The sequence below is a fragment of the Ciconia boyciana genome, chromosome 2 (genome assembly GCF_034638445.1).
Source record: "Ciconia boyciana chromosome 2, ASM3463844v1, whole genome shotgun sequence".
In the NCBI taxonomy this organism is placed as follows: Eukaryota; Metazoa; Chordata; class Aves; order Ciconiiformes; family Ciconiidae; genus Ciconia; species Ciconia boyciana.
Genome location: NC_132935.1, coordinates 138,381,079 through 138,402,140, shown reverse-complemented (window position 1 = coordinate 138,402,140; position 21,062 = coordinate 138,381,079). Strand labels below are relative to the sequence as shown.

General features: G+C 36.7%; 1 protein-coding gene across 1 annotated transcript in view; it reads right to left on the bottom strand.

Moving 5' to 3' along the window:
- Nucleotides 1-21,062, bottom strand: part of THSD7A (thrombospondin type 1 domain containing 7A) — a 214,159-nt gene that overhangs the window by 21,954 nt on the left and 171,143 nt on the right. Inside the window, exons 14-19 of the mRNA XM_072851481.1 lie at nucleotides 20,107-20,370; nucleotides 7,604-7,782; nucleotides 3,989-3,994; nucleotides 3,153-3,286; nucleotides 1,104-1,257; nucleotides 118-259 (exon numbers count right to left, since the gene is read on the bottom strand). Of these exons, the coding sequence (XP_072707582.1) occupies nucleotides 118-259; nucleotides 1,104-1,257; nucleotides 3,153-3,286; nucleotides 3,989-3,994; nucleotides 7,604-7,782; nucleotides 20,107-20,370 (879 nt within the window). The remainder of the gene's footprint in view (nucleotides 1-117; nucleotides 260-1,103; nucleotides 1,258-3,152; nucleotides 3,287-3,988; nucleotides 3,995-7,603; nucleotides 7,783-20,106; nucleotides 20,371-21,062) is intronic.

Sequence of the window (21,062 nt, the reverse complement as noted above, 5' to 3'; positions counted from 1 at the left end):
CTACAAGCTCCACAGCTCCCTCCAGATAAGAACAGAAAGCTGAAAAATCTGTCCTGTAAGGTGGATGGAAGTAAGCCATAGTCCCAGGCTGTCACTAGAGCGTAACACCACAAATACCTGTCACGTTGTAATCATAGTGGTAGCAGTTTTTGTTCAAAGTGCAGACTTCTGTCTCGGTGGCAGCAGGACAAGACTTTCCATCATCTGGTTGTCTCAGGGATTCACCTGACCTTTCACGGACACTACTTCCATTGCATGGCTTGAAAGGGGGATTGGAAACAGCTTTGATATTTTGGCACCCCAATACCTTTTCATGCAACATTATAACAACCTTTCAAGTAATCCTTCACAAAACACCAATGTAAAATAACGGGCTCATGCTGTTGTGTAAGATAAATAATTTCCTTGTTATTTCAGAGAGAATTTAGTCTGCTCTTTCACCTTGGTACCACACAAGATGAAATATCCTCTGACTTGGTAACACCTTGGTACTTTCCTAACTAGTTCATATTTCAGTACTAGTGCTTTGAAACTATTTCATTCATAAAATCGATACTGAGATGCTCACTTTCCAAACGCTATAACATAGTGCACCAGAGCCCGAATACTCAGAGGTCCTGAAACACTTTTTTATGTTTCATTTGGGTTTTTTTTATATTTCTTTTTGAAATTGCTGGCAGGAAGGGGAGAGGAGACCCAAAATTATCTTTCTATGCTCAGTCTTGATCTACAGACTTTGCTCGTTACAGGACAGTGACATTTTTAGTACAGTGACTGCATTGCTATGGAGTGGCTCACAGCTAGGCTCAAAGACGGACTCATAAGCCACTGCCAAAGCTATTCCACCACACAGAACCCACCCCACACTGAAGAATGACCACTGGGGACATTATATTTTGTGTTTTGGAACAATTTCACTGAATGGAAAATACTGTCACACTTAATTTGCAACCAACTGTCAATGAACCTAAAGATTACAGTAAATACAGATATTTACACGTGTAAACACTGCTCAATTCAGCATGTTTGCACAGTACGTCATGTATACATTTTTAAAGTATCCTCCTAAAACTATAAATGTTACACTTCGGTATACTTCTTACCAAGGAACATCGAGACCATGATCCCCATTCAGACATAACACAGTCCTCAGGACATGGTAACGTGCATTTTCTAGCACCAAGTGGCATCTCTTCAGGATCGCACAGATAGTCCTCTACAGTGTCAGAAGGACCATCCACAGTGTTTAGCATGCACCTGGAAAAAAGAACTGCACATAAACTGCATTTGCCATGGATTTTGTACAGTAACTCTGTTCCACAGTATTCTGAAGCAAATTAACATTTCATCAGCACACAACAATCATGAAGTAATTGAAGTAACAGAACTAAGTATTGATCTATGAATATCCAAGAAAAGCTGAAGAGCCAAAAATAATCCTCTTTTTTACAGATGACAGCCATATAAAGAAATGCACAGAACTTAGACAGTCCCTATCAGTTGTTTGCTGAAAGTTTCTGGGCAGGTGATTTACTTGACATTTGCTTACCTCTAAGCCAGAATAATGCGAATCATCTACAGTTTAGACATATTTTGTGCATGATTCAATGATAATTTTAAATCTAGAAATATTAAAACTTTTTAAATTTTATATTCTTAGTATTAATCCCTAATTTACATAGATGCTCTTTAATTACCATTATATTAAATTAGCAGCTGAAGGCCCAATTAAGATGAGAAATGAATATGCTCAGTTTTGTGGAGCTGAAGATGACAGTCTTAATTCCACAGTATTTCCAATGCTGTGGCATCTACTGTTAGCATATCCCTTTCACCTGTCAGCAGAAGACCAACTAGAACATGACTAGGATCATTCAAATTAAGAACCTTGTGTCTGTTTTCCAGAGTTGCCAGAGAAAAGCTCATATGAATAGGAAGACTTTCACACACAGATAAAGATTTGGAGTTTCTTCCATTTGACCACATTAAATTTTTTGCAAATATCTTACATTATCAGACTAAACTAATTTTTGAAACACTCTCTGTTCTAAGGTAAACACAAGAGATACAGCATGAGCATATATTAGCTTTGTGGAATAAGTACTTTAATGGCTTTATTGGATAATAAATGAAAAGTTAGATGTTTTTAGTCCCAAAAGGCTGAAAACACTTTCTGTCTTTAGCTTTGATGGTAAAGTCTATTTTTCAGTATAAACACTGATTAATTTTTATTTTTCATATTGGAGTTTTTTTAAGAGTATTCTTATGGGAATTTGTTAGGTGCTACTGTGTGAGAGCAGTTATGCATAGTTTTTCTAACTTTGGTCAAGCAAAGATGAAGACTTTGACCTTCTTGAAGGAAATGGTTACACTGAGGAAACAGTGCTATTGTGAACAAAACTGTGTAAATGTGTCAGTTTCTAAGCACTTGTGGCAGGGAAAAGAGAACATTTAGCAGTTCATTGTGCACAGCTCTCATTTTGGACCTTCAAACTGAATTCATATTATGCTTTATTATTCAGATTTATAATCTCAAATTGTGTGTAATTTTGCAGTTAACCAATTAAAAAAAAAACAAAAAAACAAACCCCAACCAACCCAAAGTCCATGTACTGCTTTACTTGCTGTTGTACCACACCATGTGAGACTAATTTTCATTAACCTTTGATTAGAGCTGTAGGATGATGAGCAAGCATACAAGGTGCCTAGAACAGGTTCAATAAGCAACAGAAGATTTCTGGATTTTTCTATTTTGCTTCATTCACTTTTGCCACTTTTTCCTGTAATAAGTGTAACTATTATTCCCAAGTGCATATGTACTTAAAAGGGTTTTTTAAATCATAGTTTCATATAGAAAGAGGACCATTTCACCTTTCAGAAAAGCACTAAAAGTAATACGTTGCAGTGTTTGTAGTAGTATTAGTACAATATACATAAGTTTATAAACTAGGAATCAAGGTCTATATCCATAACCAGTAGACAGAGCCATATTGCACTCATTGAAGCTATTCTGATTTACATCAGCCAGGGTTCTGGTCCAGTATACTATGGCTGGACTTAACACTACATTACACAGAATTATATCAAATTAAGTACAGCCATGACTGAAAGTGAAGGTTCTCTAAAGTGAAGGAAGAGCAATACTGTTTTACCTGACTTTCCTCGTTTGAACGCCTTCTCCACAGTTCTCTTTTAAGTCGACATTGGTCACCTTGCAGACGCTCCAGGGCTCGGTAACCCATACGTACTGGCTGCAGTCACTGTGGCAGGGAACTACCTCATACACCTGGAATCCACATCGAGCGTCAGTTTTGTTGCACACAAGTAAGATAAACATGCAACAGTGATCATGCGAAAAAAGGTTAATGCTCTTTTTGGTACGAATAAGAAGTATAAACTTGCTGATTTAGAGGCTGTAGTAATAACATAGATAAAATACTTAATAGAAAACTATAGAAATAACAAAAAGTCAGAAGCTAAGACATCTAATGACAGATTCCCTGGTTTTCTCTGCCACTAAGCCCATGCTATGTCATTTCCACCAATAACATCAACACAACTAACATAAAATCTGTAACTAGGCTAGCTCATGAGTATACCTTTTAGAAAAATGCTGCTAAAACTCTGCGAAAACTTTACTTCTGTCCTTCACATCTCTCCTCAACTATTCCATCCCACCGTTATTAGTTGTGGGGTTTTTGTATTTCTAAAAAGAGGTGAGCTCAAGATAAATTATACCAATATATACTGGTTCACTTTATTTTTCATTGTGGATACTTAATATCACTCTAATATATTCATGTACCAGCATTAGTATTATGTTTAGATTTGAATACAGATTTGAAATAGTATCTCATATAGTAATTTATACAATGTTCCATATATTTTCTCAAACATACGTTACAAAAAAACGGACAGACAATGTGAACATTGGAGCACAATCGGGAAGCACATGTTAATGTTATGTCTCTATTTTAGAAACTCTTACCTGAGCCTGAAGAACGTATTTTCATGAACCCAAAAGAAAAAACAAAGATAAAAAGAAAGAAAGAATGATTAGAGTGAAGCATAGGTATTTAAATGGCATTCATTTAGCTTTTATTTACAAACAATATTCTATGACTTCTGCCAAGCAAAAGGCATCCAATTTTTCCTCTTGGATATCCCCTGCTGTCATGAGGCATTTTTGCAAGAAGTTTGCCCTTGGAAAGAAATAAAAGTTTATAAATCACAACTAATGGGAAGAGACTGTAACTAAGCTAGTCTCTTTCTCAGTCCCTAACACATGATAAAAGTTTTCCCTTTTTGCCTATAATGAGCATCAACTCTTCACACAGTAGGGAATCCAGTTTCCCTAAGACAAGAGAAAATCCTCAATGGTTTTGAAGAGGATACAGGACTTCTCTACTAATTGAAATTGTTCTGACAGCGTTAAGTGCAATAGATTCAGGGGAATAAAAGAAACTGGCAGTTCTCATCCTTCCAAAGTTCCCAAGTCCTTCATTGAGTATCTTAATTATGCAGAGATGACTTAAAGCCCATTGCCTCAAAATTATCTTATACCAGCTAACTTCACATATCATTCTGGGTATCAAGTCAGAATAACTAATATTTCTAGACAATCTAAGACATTGTCTTAAACAAGTCCTTGATTTCTTTTCAGCAACACTGCTTGGGTAGAAAAAGAGGGCTGATGGGTTGATAGTTTATCAGTTAACCTACAACAAATTACCACCAGTCACAAAAAAAATAATGCCTTGAACAATGAATGCATAGAGAATCTGATATATCACTATGCAGCTGATCAGCCCATGCACAAGGAGACCAGCATAGTCAGCATATTTGGGCCTTCTTTGAACTACATAAGCATTAACTCAGGCATAAAGATGGGTGGTGGAAATGCATGTTAAGGAAGGTACTGGACTCAGTGCACAATTTGTAGTCACATGGGAAGCGGCACTTTATTTATTCTGGTCCAGGATTTCCAAAATGAAAATAGCGAAGCCTTAATTTAGAGAAATGTCTCTATATGTCTCACCCCGATTGGCAAAAGGAGAAATACATAAATCCCGCATATTCAATAGCCTTTCCAGTAACATAAAAATTGGGTATCTTGCCAGAAAGCCAAATCAGAACTCTGTATTGCATTGCATGTGTTTAAGTGGTGTTCTCCTGACCCTACTGGCATTTCTGTAACTATGACTGCAGGCCACGGCAATTGGGTGGTGTAAGGATTGCATGGGCAAATAATGCCTGGAGCCAATGAAGGGAGGAATGTCCTTATTTTCTCTAACAGTCTCAGATTAGTCTCTTCATTTGAAATCCTCTGAAGGCCATTGACATGATTTTGTAACAAACCTGACTCTATTATTATTGTAATTATGATGACTTTTAGCCTAGTGAAGTGGGTACTGAGCAAGCTTCACTCAATTGGAGTGTGGTTTGGGAGTCACCCTGGCATGCATGGCCCAGGAGGAAAGACGCTCAGTGAGACATCTAGCATTCACTACGTTCAGTCTCCCTCCAAAATATAGTCATACATGTCAGCCCTGAGAGACTTTGAGCAACTTGCTCTTAAAACTTGACAAACGTCTTAAGCACTTCATTTCAATGTTTCACTAGCCTTACCATTAGAAAGTTTTCCCAAGGCTTAACCCAAATCTGCTTGCAGCAGCCTAAGCCTACTGCTTTTTATCCTAATCATGATGGCCATGGAAAATGGATTATTTCCTCCTTCTTTGCAACAGCCTTTTATGTACACGCTAGCAGACTGCCAGCATCTTCCCTCCCATCTTCTCTTCCATGGGCTAGACAACTCTTACAGTCTTTCCTCAGAGTTCATAATTCCTAGATCTCAGTTTACAGCATAGTCCCTCTGTACATCATCTTCCACATACTTGTGGGCACCAAAGACCCAGTCTAACCATTATGCTTTGTATGTATGCAAATAAGCATGTTACATATATAAGTAATAAATATATAAATAAAACAAATTACATTTAATAATTAAAATAAATATTCTGAAGAGTCAGTAGCTTTCTAGCTGAATGAATGATGGATGACATTTAGATTAAATAATTAACTCAAAATTAGAATGCAGGTGTATTCCCTGCATATGTCTGAATTAACCGTGAATGTACTTAAAATTAAAAGTTACAGCCTCTATATTCTTCGACATTCCTATCTTATCTGTAGAGCTCCCTTCTCATGAAAGTATTATATTTCAATTTTATTTTTACAATAATTACATTTTGAATCATCTATTATTATTTGGCAAGTATCATGTAACGTTGCAACAAATCAAATTCGAGTCAAAGTACCGGTAGAGGGCAATAGTGTTGCATACAAGTGGCTAACAAACCTCTTGCAAAATCACCTTTGATGCAGAAAAATACGAGCCTATTATGTACTACATGAATATTAAAGACGGAAAAAGACTTCTGTATAGACTATAATTTGCTCCTATTGAAACACATTTCTCCTAATTTAAAGCACATTTACATGCTGACCCAAATCCAGCAACCCTCATTCTAGTTTGTATTTTGTTAAAGTAGATCACAAACTTAGTTTATTAGCTGCAGTTTAACACTTATTATTTTCTAAATTAGAACTAATTACATTCCCTAAAGTAGAAAATTAGATCAACAAGCCGTTTCACTCTGTGCTAGCAAAATGTCAATAGGATAATATTAAGTACATGAATTTTTATTCAAATGTAAATTGACAGAACATTTTTTTTCAATCTTTGAATACTTACAGAGAAGACTGTGTGTCTGTTTAACATGCCTCTGCAGACTAAATTAAATTCAACAGTAATATGAATATAAATCAACTCTGAAGAGCATAAGTTAATTGACAAGGAAAGTTTTTCTTTCTAAAACTCCCCAAGCAAACAGGAGCAAACAAGCTTCCAGGGTTTGACTTGGACTAGTGCTAAACTTGGTCCCAAAGACTAAATGCTCATTCGTGGTCGAAGCACTCCCAGCCTGCTCTTGGATCACATTTTCCAACTTAGTTTCACTTGAAGAGGATCCAGACTGTGCACCCAGACTGCCCCGTATTGGATAATCAAGTGTGGTTAGTGGGACAACTAGGAGATTGACTTCAGAAGTGCATTCCTGACTGGAACTGCAGTGCCAGGGCAAGTATATTCAGAAGGTGAAGCTCCAGCTTGACTAAAAGCCACTAAGGGACACTGGGATGATACTGTGTGAGTGTTTGAGAAGTTTTAACTTCCTTTCTGATCAGGGAAATGGTCTGGGAATGACACTAAGAATCTTACCAGTTCAAGAATCTCTAATGAGACATTTTACCCATTGTACGAGAGTATCTTCAGAAACGTGGACTTCACAATCTGCATGTAAGAATGTTTTAATGTCTCCAATCTGCAGTTCAGATAATGTGCTAAGTTCTTCCAGATGAGGAATTAATGAAGGCAGATCCTATACTAATTGAGGAAATCTAAGCCAACACATACTCCTTGTTCTACCTGCATCCGCCCTTTACGTTGTATAGTTTTTCTACACCACAAACAATACAGCTAAAAGGGTTATCTGAGGTATGGAAAAAACTATATAAAAAATGTAAATATAAATCAAATTACCTGATTGACGTGATCTAGCTTTGGACAGGGTCTTCCACCATTGTAGGGTTTTTCACGGAGCCATTTAGAACGAACCTTTACCCCACTCCCACAAGATTTACTACAGCGAGACCAGTTGGACCACTCGCTGAGCTTACAGTCTGAGGGACATGGAATAATACAGGCTTCCTCAATATAACCTGCATGAATGGAAAAGAAAGTGAAATCTCTTCAGCATGTCATTCCGCCACTTCTCCCTGAAGCCCTCGTCTACTTCATTTAGATTGTCCAAAGTTTGACTTGACAGGACTGTGTGAATAGACAGATTTCTTCATCATTAGGGCTAAATTAAATTCTGCAGAAAATTGACACATATAGCTGGAGACTGTGTTAGAGTAGCAGCTGAGCATCCTCACTACTATCTGATTAGGATTCACACTCACCAGATTTCAGCATTCAAACTTTCTGACAGCTACAGTGTAATTGGCACTAACCCATCTCCTGGTTGCATCTTTCTTACACTGTATAAACAATGGGGGTTTTTTTTAAGGAAAAAAGGTTTCATTAAAAGCTCCTCCATAATTGTATCAAGTAATTCAATTGCAGTTATACATCAAAAATCCAACTGAATCAGAAGATATGCATCTTACCAGCCTGGAGCAAGGGAACTTAACACCTTGTGACCTTTCTAAGGCTAGAAGGAGAGAGTGGCCTGCCACATTAATGATCTGCCGATTAACAACCATCTGCCCCCAGTAGCACACTGAATAATTGCACTGAATGGAAAAGCAGATGTTTGGTTTGGATAAGTCATCGGTCCTGAGAGGTTGGAAAGAGGTATGACATGGTCTGCAGGGAGTAACATGAAGCCTCAATTCACTGAATAAGTGAAAAAGTCTTTCTTTCAAAAGCAACATATGCCATAGCTCTACAATACGTGCCATTTATGCCAATATTTACAGCAGAAGCTATAAAACGTCAAATAAAAAGCTGGCCTTTACTGCATTTCTATTACAACTATATCCTAAACCTATCCAAACTCTCCTCTCCCCTTTCCTGTGTCAGATCTGCAATGTATTTACTGTTGGCAAATGTTCACTTTAATGATTAGAGAAACCTCGGCACATTTAAAAGTGAATTAAAATATTTGATGAACACAGTTGCAAAATTAACACATACTTGGGTAAGATCATTGTCAAATGATTGGCACAGTTTGCTAGGCATGGTTTCAAGTGTTTCTCACATATCTTGAATTTTTTTTTTGGTTTGAAGGCAATCACTGTCATTTTAATCAAACCTGATGTTAGCAGCTTTATGTTTTTAACCTATACTTCTAAGTAAAGCTATTCTGTCTCTTCTAAAAGCAACCAATACCAAACAATCACAAGTTGTGTAAAGAATCAAAACACTTAAAGATTTCAATTCTATATACCTATTTCTAGTTGCTTCCATTAATTTGTTTTAGATATAAAGAAGGTTTTGGTTGGGTTTTTTTAACCATACAGTAACATTCAGAATATTTTATGGTCAAATTCAGGTGATTATTTTATCCTATATAACTTTCCTCTGATTGGAAGTGTTAATAGTTAATTAAAAAAAAACCCAACAGTTAAATAAATATACAGGGCACATTCTGAATTTGAGCACTGCGGAACTACGGTTCACCAAATGTATCTTTCTTAAAATGGCTAGAATGTTATTAGCTTGAATTACAAGCATGTTTATTAAATATCTCTAGCCATTTCATTGATCAGGTCAGTGATATTGTATGAAAGGTACACTGTGTTAGACAAAATATATTTTTGAAGATCATATCACTGCATATCAGAGGTGGTGACATAGATTGCTGTGCAGTAGTAAATGCAAAATTGGTTACATTTCACCTTACCTGACATCTCTGAGTGAGTCTTAGAAATCAGATGCACCCTGTCTCAGAGCCCCATCCTACATTGAACTTGGATGGCATAAATATCAAACTCCGTATCATCACCAGAAATGAGCTTTTAACAAGCCCTCTTAGGTGCTATACAAAACCATATACTCATACAATCAAGAAACTACTGAACAAAAATGGACAATAACAAAAAAGTTAAAAGAAACAATTCAAACAATTCCCTCCAAGCAATAAAATAAGTGTTTAGTGATATTTATTGTCTGATAGAACTAAGTGAAGATTTTACTGCTCTTTATGAATTTTCTCGAGATTCTGAAATGCTGCCTTTACTTTCAATATAACTTCTAAGCATTTTTTTTTCTGGAGAAACCTTTCTACTATAACACAATTCACAATTATACCATTTAGCATTTGTTAAATTTCTGCCTCTGTAATTAATGTCTGGAAAAAACAAATTCAAGTTGTTTTAAATATATTATACATCCTTAAGTAGGTAACTTTAACCGGTACAGGTTGCTTCAGGAAGACTTTATTTTAAGGGCTTCCATAAACCCCTAAGCTATTTTAAATTTGTCTTAACTAATCTCAAAAGGATCTTCCCAATCTGCCCCAGTCATACAGAAAGATCTTCTCCAGGATATCACGATATATTGGGACTTGTATAACTATAGCATGGGAACACTTCATAGCCTACCAAAAGGAGCCTGTGTAGAACATACTAAAGTAAAATGATTGACAAATTAGAATCTGTTTTGCTTTATTTCCCTTCAGCTCATCCAAATGAGGACAATAAATATTTTTTTGAGATAATGAGAATGTTAGCCAAAAAGTTTAACAAGATCTTTAGAATCTTGCAGACAGACACGATATCAAATACATTATACTGTACACAAGTCCCAGGTAACATTTTAATTACACTGAGCAGTAGTTCAAGTGATTCCATAAAATATCAAATGAAACCATGCCACCACAGCAACCTTTTTTCACACTATCTATGAAATATCCACATTGAAGTCAGCCACTAAAACTGCTTTAGCATAGAATGCAATAAAGCCAGAACAGCATCATATTACAAGTATAGTGTCTTAGTAAGAGTTATAACATGGAAAACTACAAGCTTGCTTATATGTTAACGCATTTTGGAGAGGATGCAGTGGGCCAGCTGACATTTCCCACACACTTTACAATGAAAAAATACTGAACCACAATCTTATACTGGGTCCTTAATCCTACAAACTTCATGGAATAACTTCTGCTCACCATAGAGCTCTTTCCTATGTCATCTCTAGGATATCTGACCTATGATGCTCTCCTCTTCCTCCTTCCTATTTCCTCAGAAAAGCTGGCATCAAGACCCAAACTCCACATGTGAAAATTAACCAGCTGAACAAGAAGAATGGAAAAGACGCATGAAGAAGAGAACAAGTATGGAGTCAATCATTGAAGGCATAAAAAGCTCTACAAGGTAGGAAGGCTTGGAGCTACTGGAAATGTGGAACATTTCTGGAGAGCAGAGAGAAAAACACTTACTATTATGCAAGATGCAAGACAACATAAAAAACTCCTAACCACTGGTACCATAAGAACACTGGATAAAAAATAGGTCAAGGACATGAGCAGAATAAAGGGATCCAGAAAGGAGTTTCACAGCTTCCAAGCCTTCTCCAAACAGAAGGAAAAGAAAACAAATGAGTGAAGTTACTTTTCATGGCAAAGAGTCAGAAGTCAAAACAACAGAAGAGACACAAGAAAAACAGAGACTGAGGGGGAATAGAAGAAAAGGTAAGAAAAGACAGGGAGAGAGAAGAGGAAAATAAATGGCTCGGAACATAAAGAGAATTGTAAAGACATACTGCATAGGCATAGAAAACAAAAAAAGAGGAGAAAAGAAGTAAACTTCCTGCCAAAAGTAACATCTTGGTGAAGCACAAATGGAATGCAATGCCCTCGAGAGCCTACTGGTATCCTCAAGATACTCTGGTATCTCCTGATCAGACAGTGAAATGTAATGAAGAATGTTCCCACAAATAAAAATAGAGGACAAAGGGAAGAAACAAAAAGACTGTGGCCTCTGATTTGCATTCTATAGGTAATTAGTGTGTAGAATGAAAATGATCCTGTTATATCTGACATTAAAAAGTTTTTGGCATATTCATCCCTTGGCATCTTCTTTTCCTCTCAGGAGCCTCACTATTGTGCTCAACAGACTATTTAGCATTTAGCTGTGCCACTGGACTCTCTTGGAACCCAGGCAGAAGCAGAATTCAAATTGCTTGCAGATATTTCTCTAGCCAAGAAAGAAGATGGAATTAAAAAAAAACTTACTTGTTGCAAATTACTTGTTCCACTCCATTTACTACCCATCTAATGGTACTTTTCAGAAAATGCTTCTCTGAAGCATGTCATCACCTCAGATGCCCTTATGTGCGTATCATGTCAACATATCTTTTAGGGTGATTAAGGGTTATAATCTCCAGAAGTTCATAGCAATCACCCCTCAAATCCGGAAAAGCAGATGTTCAGGAACTTTGAAAAGTTTATATTCTTTTTTTTTTTTTTTGGTTGTTTTTGTAATATTTTGTGTGTTTGTATTTATAAACTTTGTCCAAGCTGTAAAAATGTTAGCAAGTGAGAAGAGAGCATATTGTTGTATAGAAAAATTACATAGAAAACATAGAAGCCAGAAATATTACATGCAAATGGAACTACTGATGAAGATACATAGTTTCTGAACTATGGAAAGGACATGAATGAGCCATTTTTCAGTTTTCAGTCTTGTTTCCACTCTGATCTAATCACCCTTGAAAGGGTGTCCCTTGTGTTAGACAGTGTAAAATCTTACTAAAGAAACAGTCCTCTAACGTGTGGGTGTGTGGGTGTCCATATGGTGGAATATCACACAATTATATCACACAGACAGGTTGTGTAATATAATTACAGCAAATGGCATGCTAGAGCCTTGAGTTTTAAAGAACAAGCAAGAAATTACCAAGGTAGAAATACAATAGATGCAGAGAGAAAGAAAGAATGAGAGCAGTGAAGCAGCTATGAAGAAGAGCTGAGGAAAAGAGGGAGGGATGGTGAAATAGAAGACTGTGCTGGTTTTGGCGGGGATAGAGTTAATTTTCTTTATAGTAGCTAGTATGGGGCTATGGTTTGGATTTGTGCTGAAAACAGTGTTGATAACACAGGGATATTTTCGTTGTTGCTAAGCAGTGCTTACACTAAATCAAGGACTTTTCAGCTTCCCATGCTCTGCCAGGTGCAGAAGAAGTTGGGAGGGGACACGGCTGGGACAGCTGACCCCAACTGACCAAAGGGCTATTCCATACCATATGGTGTCATGCTCAGTATATAAAGCTGGGGGAGAAGAAGGAAGAGGGGCACGTTTGGAGTGATGTCATTTGTCTTCCCAAATAACCATTATGCGTGATAGAGCCCTGCTTTCCTGGAGATGGCTGAACACCTGCCTGCCCATGGGAAGGAGTGAATGAATTCCTTGCTTTGCTTGCATGTGCAGCTTTTACCTATGAAACTGTCTTTATCTCAACCCACGAGTTTTCTGACTTTTACTCTTCTGATTCTCTCCCCCATCCCACTGGGGGGGAGTGAGCGAGCGGCTGCGTGGTGCTTAGCTGCCAGCTGGAGTTCAACCACAACAAAGACCAACACTGTAAGGCTGAAGATACATTCTCTGGACATCAGTAGTTCATGTTTTGCCTGCTGTTTCTCCTCCTGACTAAAGTCTTTCACTGCATGCTTCATGCACTTCTTCCTTCTCCCCACAACATCTGAGGCGTGTTGGAGAGATGAGACCTTGGGATACTGCGGTAGGGTGTTAGAAAGAGACGCCCATCTTTTAAGGCCTATTCCTTTTCCCAGTGCAGTAGTTTCTCAATTATTTCAGCTCCTATCAGCTGAACTTCACAAGACTGTGAAATGGGCAGTTGTCTACTATGAGCAAGAATATGGCTATCCTATCATTAAAGATTTATTACTGAACCACAATTTAACAAATGGCTTTGAAACACTAGGAATATGAACTGAACTCATTATTAAAAGGGAAAGGTTTACTGTCCCATTGCTAATTGGCTATAAAATCTGGACTCCTAGAACAAAGTCATTAACAGATGTGATGGATAATTTATAATGGAGGACTTTAATGGACTTCACACTTCATTTAATGACAAAGCAGGTTAAGTAGGTGGATATAAGGTTTTTCCCCACAAACTGCACCTGCAACACATAAGAACAGACCAAGTACTTGAGTTGAAGGAAGCAGACATAAAGAACATCTTAGAAAGTGTTTACATGAACTTTTTTGTCCTTAGGACTGACAGAGTTATGCTCCTGCTTTCATGACTAAAATGTCATGCTATGTTTCCAAGAAAAAAACTGCAATGTCAGAATGGTTTATGTTCTTTAACACAGATTTTTTTTAAAGGAAATTTAAAGTTCTTGGATCTCATCTTCCAGGACGAAGAAAATTACAATTATTTGCATTTCATTTGTAACAGAATATATGTATTTCATGAGACTATTCATATTTCTGCCTAGCCATGGAAAGATAGGATGAACTCCATAAGACTTTTTTATTTTTTTCCAGGATTACCCTTCAAAGCCTCAAAACCTGAGAGCAATTGTTAATGCTTAACTATCTTCTGCATCAGCAGTTCTGTCTCTGGTGAACTAACTACAGGTCTTTGGGTTGATGGATGACTGCTTCATGACTGATGTGCTGTTAACAGGGCAGATACAGTGGCACCATACTGCAGAGGCCTAAGCTAGTATTTCTGGTGCAGGGCAATAGGTAGCATTATTCCTAGAGAACATACAACAAGACAAACATGGCATCCTGCATATATTAAAAAAATCTTAGAAAAGATACAAGCTATGAAACATCAAAGTATCCTAATAACAATTTGAGAACCTAAGCCTACTAACATACTAGATTAGAATCTCCTATGGGAAATATATTTATTTTAGAATAAACACTCAACAGAAAGTCTCAATTAAATTTTAACACTGCTATTTTTTGTTGGTAAATTTGCATTGCTTCAGGTTAGAATATTGAAAGTGAAAAAGATTTTTTAAAAATCCTAATACGAGTGGATACAGCAAGTTCTAACTGACATCTTGGACCCTGTAGACTCCATTATACCATACAAGATTTTACTATCGCACACATAAGCAATTAAATACAAAATTCCTCGATTCACATTGATACTCCTAGCAGCTGTTGTAAAAGTATTCACTGATAGGCAGATATTCCTCTCTAATCCCCCGCATAAGCCTTGTAGCCATGGAGGGCTTTGTAGAGTCAGCACAATTCATTGCATCTCATTTAATTAATGCTAAAGAGGGAAATAATCTCACACTAATAAGGCAGCAGACAAACTATCCTGGACTGGTTGACTGTGCCTAAGGTCTTAACAGTAAACTGACATGAATTAAGAAGGGTAATATGACCTATATAAAAACGTTGCATCTGTCTGCCATGCTACTATGTTTGCCTTCACTATGTGCACACAAACACAACCACTGCTTAGCTTATGTGGGTCATGATTCATAACCGATATATGATAGAGTAAAACTAAATATTGAAGAATAAATAGTGTAGTTCATAAGCAGGACAGTTGCCTGCTTTTGAATTTTTTGTGATGAAAATTCCAAGGTACAGTTTAAAGGGACCACAAAGAGACTCTCTTTCAATTTTTTTCACATATACACTGAAACAGATTGTTGGCAGACACATGTCATTATCCACAGAGCTCCAGTATGCTAGTGATGACAAGGATAAAGCTATGAAAAACAACTGCTGCTTTTCTAATGGAAAAAACCCTCTTACACTTGACTATCAATTTTGTATTTCTCCAGTAAAATTACCTATGTAGTACTGAAACAAAGCAGGAACCAGAAGAAGGGCAATTTATGTGTCTTCCATTAAGGAAAACAGGTAAACAACAGCTCAGGTACCACTTTTAGCTGACATTACCACATCTGCTGACAACTGTCAGCTGTTAGCTCCTGCCCACGCTCCACAGAACTCACATGGCGGAAAAATACCAGTGGCAGAATATTTCAAATGGCTGCTGAATGGTGCTAACTCTTTCATCAATAAATTTAGCTCAAATTTGAAAAAAAATATTTTGAAAAGAAAAATCAAAATATTAGGCATATATAACACTGAAAAAACACAGATAAAAAAAGAAAATAAGAAAAAAACCACCTTGTCCCTCTGCAGCTGAAACTTAGGTCTATTTTCAGCTGTTTGGGATTTCTTTTGAAGCACCTGTTAAGCTACAGAAAGCTAAGGTCCCTCTTCAGAAGGACTCTGCCCTCTGCTTCTCCAGTGTTCTCACCTAGCAATAACAACAGATTTATTTAACCATATTTTGCCTTTCCTTTTTTGTTACAGTCACTCCTGTCTTTTTGAGAAACTTGTTCGTACTTGGGACGTTATAGCCGCACCCAAAATTTCGAAGACTATCGTGAGAATCCTCTTATGAGTCTACTAATTTAGGGCCTTCCTTGTGTCGCACTCTTCCTTTAGCTCCTCGGTGTCTGTGAAACTGTTAGTTAACTCTTCTCAAATCTTTTGAAAATCAGATGTGTCAAGCAGTAAAAAGAGCTCTGATGTATTTATTCTTCTGCTCCTGTTTACCTTTTCTTTCCTAAGTCAACTGAATTGTGATTATAAGTACACAACATTTCGCAAAACAAACAGCTTATGAATTTTTTGGCACTGCAGAGCAGGTCTGTCTTCTGATTCCTCCCACTCAAAACAGCATGATTTGCAACACTGACCTGTTCATGGCCTCATAAATTTACATGGCAGTATTTGCATAAAATTTTTGACAGTCTCGCAATCTGAGTTTCTTGTGGCTTTTTAGTATATCACACAACATGTCCCATGATATATTAATAACATCAGTGTGGGTGTAGTTTGTCCCTCTTGTCAGATTTAGAGGATGTTGTCACAGATGAAGAAGTACAATTACCCCCATTTCCCACCTCATGATTTCATAGTGTCAGGAGATAACAAAAGTTCAAGTAAAAGTTGGACACCACACAGGAAACATCTTCCCTTAAATAATGGTCTTGATTTCTCTCCTAGTCCAAGCTAATTCACCAAATCATATCCCATAAAAACTGCGATTACATACTGTACTACTTGGAAAAGAAATAACAGACTCACAGGAACTAACAGTAAACCAGATTTCTGAATAAAGCGGATAACATAGCAGACAAACCTGACTCTTCTTCTTTGGATCAGTTACAAAATTAGTGAAAAATTCAGTATTATCATTTCTGTAGGGAAATAAGCAACTCTGTTAGAATTTACAAAAATAACCCAAGCAGGCTTGAATTATGAGTCCTGTCAAGTTTAGCTTGAAAAACTAAAAGCAGATTGATGGGAAGCTACAAGGCGCTTTTATTTGCTAGCAGGTGGGGTACTATAGTGATAACACAGAAGTCCCTTGTTGATTTGGCATAATATAGCTTTTATATTTGTTCTTAAAGAAAAAAAAACAAACAGCACACTGAAATCTAGAGATGACGCCAAACTGAAGAACTGTCATACACCAAGGGCATGAAACTAACAAGAAAAGTATCATAAATACTGTCAAGATATAAAATAAGATTTAACTGGCAAAACAGCAGTTTATACATGTTGAGAAAAATAAAACAAATCATCAGAATGTAATCCATGAATACGAAGCAGATATTTAGAAAAGGCAGCAAACATATACTGAAATTAGACTGAAACATCGATATCACTTGTTCTAGCCCCCTTGTATCTGCAAAAATATGCTAAACCTGGAAAAATGCTGAAGGCAGGCAATAAATTAGGTAAGCCTCAGAAATAATCTGTACAATGTGTATGTACAACACCCATCAAGAATAGATTTTTGTTCTAGAAGAGCTACTGGAAAGGAAACCATAATTTTAGTGACATAGTCTTTAGCATGAGTTTAATTCCTTACCATCAAAGTCAGGTTAGCTACCTCATTCCCTGTGCAACTGAAATTCCTGTCAAACAATTTTAGGAAGTGCAAGGAATGCAGGATTCGTTCAACAGCAATTCCAAGCTTCATCTGCCCATGCAGTACACCACGGACCAAGAAAAAAGGTACTCTCTCCCTCAGACGGAACCAATGAGAAAGCACACAGATTCCTTGTGCTTCACTATCAAAAACAGGTAATGAAACGGGGCAGGGGGGGCGGGAATCAAAGAACCAGACACCTTAATAAACTGATCTAGAGAGAAATAATTCAAAACAAAACAACCTCAACAATGCCAAAAACCCAAAGGGTTCAGGGTTCCCAACCTACAATAAATACAGTAATGACTCGCAAGCATTTCCAGTTTATAGAGAGAACTAAAAGAGAGTTCAGATCTCCCATGAGAAAAATGGGATGGAACTGTAGAAAGAAAAAAACAAAAACAAAGCAATGCTATACTGTGTTTTGCGAAGGTTGTCTTGCTCGTGCTAATAGCATGTAAACAATAGCCCTGGCTATAGTAGGTATAATAACAATATACCATTAGTAGCTTTTCCAGTGGATTATTATTCATTGTGGTCACTGTGAGTGTAGGTGACATTCACTGATAAAATCCATTAGGTTAGAAATTGCTATCATGAAGAGTTATAACAGGGTAAACAAAGATGGTTGGGAATATCCTTTTTTTCCATTTTTTATTCTTCTTTTATATCTCTCGGATTCTTGCAATGGAATTGCACTTCAACATGCACAGGCACGTCCACGCTCATGCTACACAAAGAAAGAGTTCCCACCTCTTTTTGCAAGCTACTTCAAGCAGCATGTTACCTACCACATACAACACCTACAATTTGCTCTTGGACAGACAGCTTCTTCCCTCATGTGTCTTCCCTTGGCTGTTGACACAAAACCTGACAGTCGCCATCCTTCAAGTCAACAAAAACTGACTGGCAGGAGGCCATCAGTCCCTCCAGTTTCCCATGGACTTAAGTTCTTTTATAATTTTCCACTTTTCAAAGGTCACTCTGGACTTAATGCTGAAAGAATACTGATTTCTAACATAGTGTCACGTATAGTTAAAGTTTAAAAAGAAATCAACAAAGAAATAGGAAAAAGTTTCCGTTCTGTATTTTATAAAGGTGTCTTCTGAGCAATTCAGATGGTTCCATGACTCTTTTTTCAGCGTTCTCTACCAGCTTTCTGAGGAGCTTTCTAATTTCCTCAGGACAACGACCCAGCCCAGGCAGATCACACAAATGCTAGTCATTAGAGGTAGCTGTGTCTTTTGGTACTACAAAGATGGCAAGTGGTCCTGGTCAGGCTAAGCAAGTGTACATGTCCTCTTTAGACTACACAAAAGAACAAAACTAAATCTTTGAGGACCTCAACCCAGAACAAACAGCTCAGAACAGAATTAAAAAACATTCTCAGAGTAGAAACAGAGATTTCCTGTCCCATGCGAGTTTAGGATTTAGACTTTGTCATTCAGATGTATTTATGCAAATTTATCTTTCAGTATGAGTTAACTACAGCAAAAGCAGATTTTGAATAAAAATAAACATGGGAGAAAATTCTTCACAAAATTATCTTTCAGCTTTGCTTTACGATATTAAGCTGAATGCTCCCTTTTCCATCGAACCACAAAGATACACTACAGCTTGGCTTGATACAGTCAGTTTCTAATTTATCATAGCTCTAAACAGGAATTAATAGTGCTAATTAAAATCCCCTTAAGTCATTCAATTTCTTTGATTAGCTATTTTAACTTTACCCAAGTAAATAAATGAAATTTCTGTTATCTTAATTTAACATTATAAATTAGAATACATATACAAATTAAACTTACATTGACCTTTTAATGGCACTGAGACTAACATCCAGCTTTTCATACCAATAGCTCAGATACAATTTTGCACTGCAAGCAGGAAAACAAATTAACATAAAAAATCCAGTGATGTAAATTAGCACATTTCTGGCTCACTGAAAATCAGAAAGTGCCAGTTTTGATCCTAACACTGTAGATGCATCCACTTTAGGAAGGAACACTGTTCCCTCCAGGAGTAATGTGAATACAAAGTATATAAAGTCTTTAAACATCCTAGTTTTACACATGACAGAATTACACAGAGAAAGTGTCGTGTGCTGTTGATCTCAGGTCAATGCATGCCTGTTAAGGTGCTGAAGAGCAAATGGTAGAGATAAGGCTATTTAAGGAGATTAAAGCTATCTAAAGAATCTGTGGAAATAATTTCAGCCTTTCCAAAATAGTCCTGTGCTGTCCCTGTTTATTTTTTGAGGATCTGACCCTTCTAAATGGCTTTATTCTCAAATTTACAGGTACAGTTATCAGGAAAAACAACAAGATTTTACTTTTACTTATTAAAATACCTAGTTAGTAATTTACCATGATTTTACTTTTAAATATTGCACTGTACTAATCAGTAAAAATTAAGTTTACTATTTTGTGAGTCAACAAAAATGTGTGCTGGGTTTGAAGGCATCTTGGGATAAAATGCAGCCTAAGCAATAAATATTAATCTGATAATTCTACCTGTACACATATTACATTAAATGAAATAGAGCAGATAAGTAACCAGATGAAAGAAAAGAGGTTTCTAAATACCGTGACTGTTGCATCGTGATGTTTCCACAAGCCGATTGTTTTGGTCATAGCATGCCATGGCCTGGTAACGATAGCCTTGTCCACATTCCTTAATGTCTCCTTGTACCTTCATTCCCAGCAATACTTCCAGCTTACCCTCTGGTAAAATACAGTCTGACCAATTTCCCACAGGCTGAGCACTGTACTTGTCACATGGACAAAACTGATTCTCAATCAGAGGATACAACTGAGAATCTTTGCATTTATCCCTTTTCTTACTTTTTCCTGGAAAAAAGAAATAATTATTTTAGAAAGTTTCTATCAGTTTACATCTCCTCAAAAATTTCATTTAGAATTCTGTAACAAATGCTTGCAATCAAATACATATGCCTAAAACTAGTTACATTAATCTTTATTCATGTAGATTAATGACTTGAATTTCTTAAGTAATGGATGCCTACAATTTGCACAAAGGCAACATCTTTTAAAATAAAGCCATATGTTTATATTTACTTTGGATAAAAGTGCTTGTGGACTACAGTTTGAAAAAGTTAGCAATTAAACAAATATACCCTTTTCCCCCTATTTCATCAGCAGCGTGCAGTCCAATAAAAAAAATTGTCTCTGGATAAAACTTCCTCAAGTTGAAGGATATTGCAGAAGGAAGTAACATGCATCTTTGCTACAATAGTACCTTCTTTCAAAATGTCAAAATCCTTTAATTTCATCACCTGTTATTGTACATTTGTTAATAATTACCATTCCACCCCTCTAATAGTATAAGCTCCTTCTATGAATTTGTTTCTTTTCAAATCTCTTCTCGTTTTCCTTCCCCAACTGGAGCATAGCCATCCACTCACCTTCCACTTCCCATTAAATCTATTTTTAAACTTCTCTTTGGTAGTTTGCTCGGTTTTCCTTTCCATACTAGACAGCTCATATATATTAATGTAGAAGTCTTTGAAAAAGTAGTTTTA